This window comes from Phoca vitulina, unplaced genomic scaffold (genome assembly GCF_004348235.1).
Source record: "Phoca vitulina isolate PV1807 unplaced genomic scaffold, GSC_HSeal_1.0 scaffold1, whole genome shotgun sequence".
Classification (NCBI taxonomy): Eukaryota; Metazoa; Chordata; class Mammalia; order Carnivora; family Phocidae; genus Phoca; species Phoca vitulina.
Window position 1 is genome coordinate 90,662,109 of NW_022589704.1, and position 11,998 is coordinate 90,674,106.

At 38.8% G+C, this 11,998-nt stretch overlaps 1 protein-coding gene across 1 annotated transcript in view; it reads right to left on the reverse strand.

The window, feature by feature from the left end:
- THSD7B (thrombospondin type 1 domain containing 7B) overlaps positions 1-11,998 on the reverse strand; it is an 870,666-nt gene that overhangs the window by 441,470 nt on the left and 417,198 nt on the right. The window contains exon 7 of the mRNA XM_032411208.1: positions 6,735-6,932. Coding sequence (XP_032267099.1) covers positions 6,735-6,932 — 198 coding nt within the window. The remainder of the gene's footprint in view (positions 1-6,734; positions 6,933-11,998) is intronic.

Below are 11,998 nucleotides of genomic sequence, written 5' to 3' on the forward strand. Positions count from 1 at the left end.
CACATGGGAGGACAAAAGCATTATATTGAAGCCCATCAGATATTACCAAATAACTGTAAATAGTGAGGGTTGTTCAGGGGTGCCTGGGTGGTTCAGTTGGTAAAGCATCCAACTCTTGGTTTCAGCTCAGGTCATGATCTCAGGCTGGTGGGATGGGATCGACCCCAAGTTGGGTTCCTCACTCAGCATGGAGTCTACTTGTCCCTCTCCCTCTGCTCCTCCTCCTCCTCTCTCTCTCTTTCTCTAAAATAAAATTTAAAAAAAAATAGTGACGGTTGTTCAAAGTATTGAATGAGCTCTCATGAGAGGCAGCACCATTTCTTCCTTGGAAGCTGTTTCTTTAAATATTATCATCAATAAGGTATAACTAGAATTGGATCCTCTTTCTTCTATAGGGATGGGTCCACGAAATACCTTTGCAGGCATCCTTGTCTCAGTTTGAGTCATACCACAACCAAACCCTGTGACAAAGATTCTTGGGCAAGTATTTATTGGGGAGTAAGGCCAGAGAACCAGTGCCAGAATCAGGGATGAGACAGAAAGGGAAGGAGGCTGAGAGTGGGCGTGTGATCAAATCAGTCACCAGGATGAGTAGGTAGAGCTTCCTCTCACTGGGAGCTCTAGGAAACAGCACAGAACATGCATCTCAAGGTTACCCCATCTGAGGGGCAAGGAAGCTGGTATTTATACAGCAACTCTCAATCATTGGTTGAAGGTTGCTCCCTGGGATTGTTAATTCCCTGGCACTTCTGAGTGCATATATGGGCAGAGAAATTCCTCAGGCAAAGACAGCCAGGTGGTGTCAGCTGGAATTTGGGGGCTGATATGCACAGAAATGGTAAATGGCCCAGCAGATCTGAGCAGGAAACAACAGTACATGCTCTGTCTATTCCAAAAAGCCTGTCTCTGGATTTGCACTGCTAATATAAAATGCATATCTATATTTATTCCCCTCTCCTTAGATCCTTCTGAACTCCCAGAAATACAGTTTTAAAATTCCAAAACCTTATGCAAAAGTGTGTGTGTGTGTGTTTCTTCTTGAAATATAAACAAAAAATTAATAGTATAAGAAGAAATAAAGTGATAGTTACCTTCTTGTAACATAAAAAAAAAAAATCCAAATTTCTACTATACCTTCCAAAATGCACATCTTAAAAACCACATAGTTATGTCCACCAAGGTGTTATTGCTCAAAACTTTTAGAAAACTTTTATTTGAAGTTTATTTTGAGGCTCTGTATTCTCTGTGGTGGCTCTAATTTGTAGAGTCTTTTTCACAGGTTGATTGACCAAGACTATACTTGTGTGGCAAGAAATGCCTCACCAATAATTTATTTCTTGTTCTCCCTAAAATATCAGAAAATAAATGTTGGGCTAAAATAGCAGTTAGAAAGCCTTGTAAGAAAAAGAAGAAATATAGAAGAGAAGTAAAGCAGCACTTGGTGACCAAAATGAGATAGAGCATGATCAAAGGGTTTAGAAAATACAACTTGAAAACACAAAATATTCTGATAAATAACTTATCTGAATGGAGTTTGACCTTCTCAAAGTGATCTAAGGGACATTTCTTGAAATGTAAAGATAAAAAAAATAGATAAAACAAAACTTCCACTCCAATCACAGATTTAAAAACATTAGAAAAATATTACTCTACCTCAGTTAAATGATGATTCCAGCATGCTTTCTACAATTAAAGTCCTCCTATGAATACTTACAAGCACATACCATTTTATCCAAGATTAAATATCACATTTTTGGATTGTTCAAAGTTAATGATGGAAGGCAAGAACTCCCAGAAAAATGCCTCTGAAATGAAAAGCACAGTAACACTAATGATGGGAAATCTTTCTTCAAGCTTTCTGTGCAAATATATACACCACTTAAGGAAAATATTTGCATGGAGAAAATCCAATGCAACTGGAAAAATAAGTATCCCTGTGTGCAAGAGGGCATTCCAGTAACACTGGAGAACCCTAGCTCCATGTATCTGTCAACATATGCACTTTGTTCTTCTTGATGTATTCTACTCTGCATTACACCTACATGGGTATTTGCTTTTTCCAAGTACAGAATGTACACTGCATTACCTCTGAATAAAGATGTTTGCTGAAATATACAGACCCTTTTTTTTCTCAAGATAACCCAGTCAGCAAATTATGGAGCAAAGCAGGTGGTGAGTACTCACGGTCTGACTGCCCTAATAAACAACCTGGTGTTTATCCAATGGCCAGCTGGTGTCATCTGTCCACTTTGCATTATGGAGACATGAAAAATGATGAATAGGGGTCACTTCCCAACCACTAGAAATGCTGTTCACTGCCCTGGCATTATGGGAATTTTCCCAACCTGCTCTGGGAAGATGTTACATGGTAAACTTTCATCAACTGCCAATGAAACCTGGCAACAATGAACTAGTTTCATGTTTGAGAAACAAAGTTTAAAACACAGTGAATTCACTTGATAATCTAAAGGAGAAGTAGGTTGGGTATGCAGTTGGCATCACACTCCATTTACTTTCAAATGCCCTCTTTGACATGGAGGAAACCTGCTTGTCAATGAGACAAGAAAAACCTATGTATATTCTATACTCAGTAGACTTCTACTGACCCAGACTAATGAGAAGATGTTGTGCAGAGGAAAGAAATCAAAGCTCACTGACCACTCAAAGTGTTAGAAATCAGATTCCAAATCAGAATACTCATTCATATAATCTGTCATACAATTTTCTTCCTAAAAATGAGTTTTACTAACCCATTGTTTGCTACAATCACAGGCCAGGTGAGAAACAGGAACTTTCAAAAGACTGGACAGAATCACTAATAAATCAAAGTAGAGAATGGGTCAAAAGAGACTTCCCACAGAGACAGCTGTAGAAATTCATAAATGACTATTTGGATGTTTGACTACATTCTTAAACCAACCCACAAGTTTTGTGTATCTCAAATTGGTATTTCCAGTCACTTACTGGCTTCAACGTGACAGAGATGTGTATTTTCAAATTTTAAGTCATTTTAAGTTAATGACTTAAACTTCTGGGAAAGAGAAATATGTCTTCCTGGCAGCACAAATGCCCAACAAGACACTGTCAAGAGTCCTACAGAACCCTGATCATGGCTATGTGGAAATCTCTTGGCTCCACAATCTGAATGGGATGTTGACATTTTGCACGATGCTGAATGTTACATATATATATGTAAGTTACCCTTGCAAATTAGCAGGCTTCTAGCCTGATGAGACTTCATACCAGTTTTTGTTTTTGTTTTTTTCAACCAAAACGAAGATATTTCTTTTGGTCTTATCCACTTAACTCTAAATAAAGTCTGAAATAAAGGGCATATACAACAATTAATAAATTCAGATGATGAAAAGAAAACTGTCAAATGTTACAAGAAAAATATTCACAGCCGATTTATTAAATATATCTCAACCTTCTTCTTTCTCTCTAAGCATTTAAATGAGTGTCAATTCCTGTAGGTATGGAAAGACTACGATAACATGTGGAGAGTCAAAGAGGAGCACTTCTCTGCTAAACTTCTATCATAAATCATCCAGAATTTCACAGAAGCTGAATTGCAAAATGTGCAACCAGACTACATTTTCAATTTCTCACTAGACAAAAGACTGCTTCAGCTACCAGGAGGCCAGCATGTTCTCATAAGCATGACCCTTGCTGATATCCCACAAATGATTAGGGAGCCATTCAGGTATGTAAAAACCACAAAGACTTCATGGAACTGATATGAACCAGTAGTAATTTCTATTTCTCCCCACAGAAATTGAGAGTGTAGGTCAATGTTGAAAATTAGTCCTTTCATAGGAATAAGACAAACAAACAAACCAACTCTAGAAGTGCTCTACAATGGTAAAATTGATACCTCTGAAAAAAAGGATTCTATATCCATTTTCAGTGGCTGAGGAAGTGTGGGGGGAGGAGGGGCAGTTTCCCCACACCACACCACGGAACTCTCCAACACCAGCTGGGTGTCCTAATATTCAACTCAATTCTGACACTACCTAGAAGTAGTATCTGATTCCACAGGTAAAAGGCTCAGTCCTATAAGACTGCCCTCCACTTCCGAGGCCAACTGTAAGCCCAGGTGAGCTATGCTTCTAACCAACCAGCTACAAATCGGAGGTTCCAACATCCCTCTCTAACTGAGGATGCCAATTGCAAGTCCACATTAAAACATTAAAAATGGTTACCTGTACTTCAGACCAATGGGCTATAAATCAGAGGTTCCCACAACCCCCTCCTTGGCTTTGATTAATTTGCCAGAGTGGCTCACAGAATTCAGGAAACGTGTTTTACTTAGTAGATGACCAGTTTATTGTGAAAGGATGTAACTCAGGAACAGCCAGATAGAAGAGATGCATAGGTATAGGGAAAGGGCACAGGGTTTCTACCCACCATGTTCTCCAAATCTCCAAGTGTTCACCAACCTGGAAGCTCTCTGGGCCCCCAATCCTTTTGGGTTTTTATGGAGGCTTCTTTCCATATGTATGATTGATTAAATCATTGGTCATTGGTGTTGGATTCAACCTCTAGCCCTTCTCCCCTACCTGGAAATCATTTGGAAACCATTTGGTTGGGTTCCTCTGGCAACCAGCTCCCATCCTTAGGTGCTTCCCACAAATCACCTCATTAACATAAACCCAGTTGTGGAGGAAGGCAGCTTGTTAGGCCTGTTATGAACAACAACACACCTATTCCTTTTCTTTTCTTTTTTTTTTTTTTTTTGTTTTTTTGAGTCACAACACACCCATTTCACCTATCTGGAAGCAATTTCAGCAACTGAGGGCAAGAGAACAAATGTAACCAAAGATGCTGCCATTGCTCTTATTGCTCAGAAAGTTCCAAGAGTTTTAGCAGCTCTGTGCCAGAAATGGGAAGAATATTTATTTCTAATTATAGATCACAATGTAACCCTCTGCAATACTATAGAAGGCACAGAACAAACTGTGAAAAAGTCCTCAGCCCTATAGACATAATATATCATGACAAGCCTCTAATATCTGCTATGAGATGACAAAGCCTGACAGTCATTTTTCATTAGGACTCAACCATACAAATGATCTTCTTGTTTCCACAGCAGGAGGCTGGGAGGAAGAAGTAGTATGGTTATTCTAATACTCATTATTCTTTTCATATTTTGTAAGAATGCTCTTTGCACAGTTCCCCCAGGGCAGAGAACAGTAATAAATGTGCATTATAAGTAAAATAAGCTTATACCTTATTTTGAATGGTTATGTGCCAGACACTTCACTAATCACTTTTATATAACCAATTTAACTCTCACAATCTGAGAGTGAAAAGTAGGTTTTATTACCCCCATTTTAAAGCCGAGGGAAAGGATGCTTCCACAAGTTAATTAATTTTCCTGAGATTGTCTAGCAGGTGAGTAGCAGACTTGAAATTCCAGCCTGGCTGACTTTAGACTCCAGGTTCAAACCTTTATACTATTCTTCCTGAATTCAAAGAAAAGCAACACAAAAGTGACCTTATTTGCCTCTGTTAATAAATTATACATATATTACCACAATTCAAAAATTATTTGGTAATATTAGAAGCCACTATTAGTTGTAACTACTCAGTCAAAAAGGATGTAGCTAATACAATATGTTGTTGACCTCTATTTAATTAAACAAATACCTTTCATGAGATAACTGATTACATTGCTTGATAATGTATATATCTGTCCAATTATGGCAGTGGTTAAAAAGAAAGAAGAACTGATAAAAAGAAGGAAGAAATAAAGAAGAGGGAGGAAGGAAAGAAAGGAAGAAAGTGAGAGAGAAAAGGGCATGGAGGGAGTGAAAGAGGGAAAGTGAGAAAGGGGGGTCATGGGGGAGACAAGAAGGAGGGAAAAAAGGAAACCATTGCTGAATGTCAATCCCATGTGGAAGCCACTCTGAATAGCCACTCTGAATCCACTTTGTAATTTCCTTGGGTTCTACGGATTACACTTCACTTCATAAGTCAAAACATTTCACTCCACACACCAAGAGCATTATAAATGGGATAGACACACTTGATATTCTTCCAAGAGACTGATTTTTTTTCTAAACTATAAGATAAAGGTTTAAAATGTCACTTTTCTCATTCCCATGTAACTTACATATTTTCTAAATCACCCTTCATTTCAAACAACCCATTGTACTAGAAGCTTGGCAATGAAGGAAAGACACCACCTTTAACAGTTTTGTAAATCTTGACAATTTATATGTAAAAATGGTTCCTTAGGAATGTCAGTATTATGTCTAGAACTGATTCTGGTCAAATGTTATATAAATGAAAAGATCTGGTATTTTTTTTTCTTTAACTTGGAGAGAATTGCAGCCTTGAAATCTTTACAAGGTATAGTATTTGTTAATAATATATAAAAGCATGTTACATATCGACCTCAAAAAAGGTAAATAAAACTTATTTGGTATTGATAAGTTGAAGACTACCCAGAGGAATTCTGTATGCTCTGTCTTGATAAATTGAAAACTGCGGAGAAAGCTCTAGGTTCACTGTATTGCATTTAGGAATAATCATATAGTTTTCTTTCGGAGTATGTGGCCTTATAATAAGTCAAGGCAAAAGCTTACCTTGCAGCAATGTGGCATCTGACTTAAATGTAAGTATTCAAAGGTAGGAAAGCTGTGTTTCTCTCCCTTGGGAGAATGACCTGTTAGAGAGCAGTCACGTCATAGGGCAGATATCACTTAGCAACACATTTCTTTGCCACATACCTCGGTCATTCTGGCAGATGGCCTTCAGGATGCGATGCCCCAGGCCACATTTTCCATGATCAGGGATACAGATCCCTTCAGACGCCAGCCATCGGTAACACATTGGCTCCTCACAAGGAACAGACTCCACCAAATGAGGGCAGTGGCCTGCCGGCCCTGTGGATTCCATGAGAACACGGCGCCGTCTCAGTCTAAACCCTGAAAGGAAAGAAAAACAAAAGTTTCACAGGATTCCATCTTTATCCAACAGAAGAAAAGCAGCAGCAACTAGAAAAGAGATGAAACTTTTATTTCATTCTCTATAGTTCTAAAAGGTGTATTATTTTAAGGTGTTTTCTATTATGGAAAATGGCAGGGGGATACGAAAAGAAAGGGAAAGAAAATGGACAAGAACTAGAGCAGAAAATCTGTCCTCCAAGACTTAACAACCTTAGAGAGGCCACACGTAATCAAACGGAGTAGTAAGTAGCTTATGCCCAATGGCCTCCATAAACCATTAGAAGTAAATGAAGACTCTCAGAAAGAGCCTCAACATAGATAAATCCACATTTTATTTTTTTCTGTTGTTTTTGACATTCTGATTACTCCACATTAGCTGAAATGCATCTCCATTTTGGCATATCCTTGGTAACTAAGAAATTCACAGCGTTATGCCCTGGGATTTCTCTGCCTCCCTTCCCTGAGATTTCCAGGTCAGCCTGCTCTATGAGGACAGTACCTCTTTGGACCACATTCCCCACCTTGGCTCGACATGCGTCCCTGGACTATTATTCAGTTAAAATAAATGTAATGTGGGACTAGGGCCCAGTGCCTGACTATAATAAGGATATAAATGGGCCTTACACACTACGAGCTTACAGAGCCACAAAGTCAGTGTTGCAAGAGTCAAGCAGGTACAAATTGAGGGAAACGAGTCAACCATACAACTGCAGAGGGTGCTGAGGTGTGCGGTGAAGTGGAGGGTTGCTCTAAAACAGCTTTTGTGGACTGTTGCCATGAGGGAATGTGGACTCTCTGTTAACTAATCTTCTAATTTTTGTCCAAGAAGACGAAATTCCAAGTTGTGTTTTGTTTTTATATGATATCTCTCCATGTTTAACTAACTTATCTTTTTAAAAAATAAAGTGGCCTAAAAGAAAAAAAAAAAGCGACTGAGAACTAGATACGACCCTTTAGTCTGTGAGTTTTCTATCTCTGGCCCTTACGACACATCACTTTCGAAGGCTATGCCTGCCTTCCATGGATCTCATATTTTACTTCCATTCTCTAATGCACCAAATTCTGTTTACCAGTTTAATTCCTTTAATTCCTTTTATTTTTAACAAAACCGATCTTATTGGGTGATAACATTTTAAGGAATTATTCACTTATTCCTCTGGGTAGTTCAAGGAGAGACAGACAGACGTACTGACAGATAGACTGTGATAGGAAAATAGAGAGTATGAGAACACCGAATTCCCAGCATGAGAGTTAGATACCCCCACTACCCTCCCCACAAGAGGCGGGAGAAGGACAAATTAGGGAGCATGAGAGGTAACAAAGCCAGGTATAACTCTCTCCCAGATTTCCCGAGGCCATGCCTATCTTCCCACCAATAGTAATGAAATGAAAAGGTTCTAAAGCTCAAGGCGTAGTTGGCAAAAGACGGGCTCCTGGAAAACCGCACAGCCCAGGAGGTTTGAACTAATGGACACATGGTTTTAGGCCACAAGAGGGAGCCGAGCTTCCTTAGAATATTACAGGACTGGACAAGGATTTTTAGATTAAGTCTCAAGTGTTTTATTTGGGTTTTTTTGGTCCGGGTTAACCTATGAACTCCTTTTTTTTTTTTTTTTTTTTTTTTTTTTTTTTTTTTTTTTTTTTTTTTTTTTTTTTTTTTTTTTTTTTAATTTAGAAAGGGGGAGAGAGAGGGAGAAAAGGGGGGGGCGGCCAGAGGGGGAGGGAGAGAGAGAATCTTAAGCAGGCTCCACACCCAGCACAGAGCCTGACGGGGGCTCGATCTCACAACCCTGAGATCATGACCTCAGCCAAAATCCAGAGTGGGACACTTAACCTACTGACCCACTCAGGAGCCCCTGAGCTCCTTTTAAGAGGGATTCTTCGATTCTTACGTTGACGATCAGCCACGTGGGGGAAGGCATTCAGCCAATCAGAGACCACATTCATGATCATGGCATTGAAAATATTAAGGTCAGGGACAATTAAAATAATAGATGGCTTCTTCCATACTTCATACCTATAAATCTGTATCATTAATTAGTTAAAACAAAATCTTCAGAAGGTTCAGCTCCCTTCCTGAGCCACCTTCAGAAGAGACACAGGAAACATACAAGGTTTCCAACTACACTTGATAGTCATCCAATTACAATGAGCTCCAAGAGCTCACCGCCACACAACTTGGATGACTTCTATTCTTACATGTAATGTCCATATGCTGCTTATTTACAATCTTATGTTTGTCCTTGTTTAGTTTATCTGTTTGAGCAGGACATAGCATGGGTCTCCATGATTTGTAAGTTTTAACAACTGTCTCAGAAACTTGGTCATCTTTGCTGAGGATTCTGGGTGTCCTAGTACCTAGAGCTTAATGCCATTGAGAGGTATGTGCAGTTTCCCTCTATAAATCAAATTGCATCCATCTCATTGTAAATCTATAGAGTACATCTCCTTAGTCAATAAATTCTTCCAGTCTTTCATTTGTGCTGCCCTTGTCCTGACTGTAACTAGGATCAAATCACAGCACAAGCTCAGCATAAAACAAAAACCTTGGAGTCTCTTGTTAGTGCTTAACTTTAATCACACACATGTTCATGCCGGCAATAGACATCAGGCTTCCCCCAGGTGCTTCTGTTCTGAAAGATACACGACTACCAAGTCCACAGTGGCTGGGGCCAGCCAACCACTTACCTTCATTTACCGAATTCCATATTAATCAGATCGTATCATTCAGTAAACATTAACTGCCATATGTAGATCATTGTAATGTACTGTGGGAAGCCACAAGAGGAACAGAAAACAAATCTATTCTTCACAGAACATATAGTCCAACAAGGGGAAAAGGCACATGCATTAATTAAACATCTACCCTATCCCAAGATGGTGCCAGCCACTTTACTTATATTACCCCAAATTAAAAAATCTTCAAAACTATTTTGCAAGTTGTTATTCTCATTTTATGCATGTGAAAACTAAGATCAGATGAGATGTTACTACTGCTCCCAAGGCACATTATTGATTAAATGGATATGTATGAAATTCAGCCAAGGACTTTTTGAGTCATCACCTCTTCATGAGAAAGCATTCAAGTCAGCTCTTGTGTGTGATGTGTTCTAGCCCCACTCCATACAGTGAATCTGCAGGGACTATGCATCATTTCCTCCAAATGAAGGTGGGTGTATGATTGGATAGTGGAATTTTAGGCACGAGGCATCAAGAAGGAGTTTTAATAATCACTTAACGACTATAGATTCAATCCACTTTTAATGAAACTGGTATTTGCAGGATTTTTTTTCTTTTATGAACCCAAAGTTTAGTATATATTCTACTGGCTTACTATATATTCTACTGAATCTTAGAAAAGAGTGAATTGTGGGTTGGGGAGAGAAAAGGGACAAAGCACAAATGGCAGAAGATGGGCCAAAGTTTTTTTTAAATGAAGCCATGGGAAAATTAAAGGAGACATGGGAGGTAAATCTAGGTCTGAGGACTGTACATCCTCAGGTGCTAGTGTCCCCGAAGTGTCCCCATATGTATGGGAGCTATGTATGGCCAATACTGTGTCTCCATACTAACACCACTGGAACAGGCTTGAAGCAGCAGCTTGCAGGTTGACTGAGGATGACAGAAGCTTATTCCATCTTAGGCATCCATTTGCTCCTCATCTCTGGCAGCCTTGGGCATGGGGTAACAACTTTGAACAAAAGACCCTGAGCACATTGATTCCAACTCTTTAGAAATCAACCACCATTCCTGCAAGTGCAGCATTTTACAGTATCATTATTAGTTTGCACCCTGCTGTGAATACAGAAAATAAGAAAAAGCAATGATAGGGCAATTGTGATTATGAGAACTCTCAACACTTAGAATGAGAAGTAGGCACGCACCCCCACCCCCACTCCTAAAACACACAGACATAGAACAAAAAGGAAAAGAAAAAACTATAGCATACATATTTTCTGTAACAAAGCAAAATGATTTTATAGACTTCTCATTAAAAGTGGATCTATGTAGCAGGCAAGGATGGAAAATGGAAATTTTCCCCCACTGTTGTTATATAAGATCTAAAACATGCAGTATTTTCCTGCTTTGGCGTGTTATCTAAATTGATTTGTTTCAGAGCGTAAGACTGTCTTTGTAAAGATAGTCATGGCTTCTCAGTTTCAAGATGTCTTTTCCTATGGGGCTTTTAGAACTTTAAATGTGTGACTGGGGGTAAGACCATATTGGGGGTGTTAAGGAACCCGTGATGTCCTACCACATAAGCAGTTACCTATTGTGACACTGTATCGGGAAGCCTCCACCAAATTTTTCTTTAAAACAACTTCTGTAGGCAAGGATGTCTTTCTAGAATATGTCTGAAAGGGACAAGGATGTCATATAAATGTATGTCTCTGTATCAAAAAGAATTTTTAAAAATGTATTATACTTTGTATAGAGTTCACCCATCAGCAATTTTTTCAGGTTATTTCTCTTTCATATATCTCTAATTATAACTCCCTGGGAGTGTATCAAAGATAAAGCAATGAATGATAAAACCTGATCCAATTTAAATTCCTCTGAGATACGTCCTAGCTTCACTTGACAAGTACCAACCTGCTGAGTACTGTTCCCCTTGTCTGCCTATTAGAGACCTGGTGGAAAGTGAGAAGGCTGGGGACAACAGCTGATTTTCTAACGTACTCCAAACGGCTGACAGCCACAAAGCTTACAGGGTTCCTGATTGAAGGGTGCCTGCCTTAAAATAATAGCCATAGTAAGATCATCTCTAGGGTAACTAATTTCTTCTGTTAGGTAATACAACATTAACTGCTTTTCCATCCTCTTCTACTATTTTTTTTTTAAATGTGAACAAAAGGAACATGCCAAAGCAATAACACAGTGACTGGGAAAAAGACTAGTGAAGAGAAAAAAGTAATTATCTCCAACTTTACACATTCATTTTCTTGCTATTGTTTGCCAGTATTTCCCTCAAATCCTCTATCATATATAATAGAGTATAAAATAACTAAGGAGATATATATATATATATATATATATATATATAT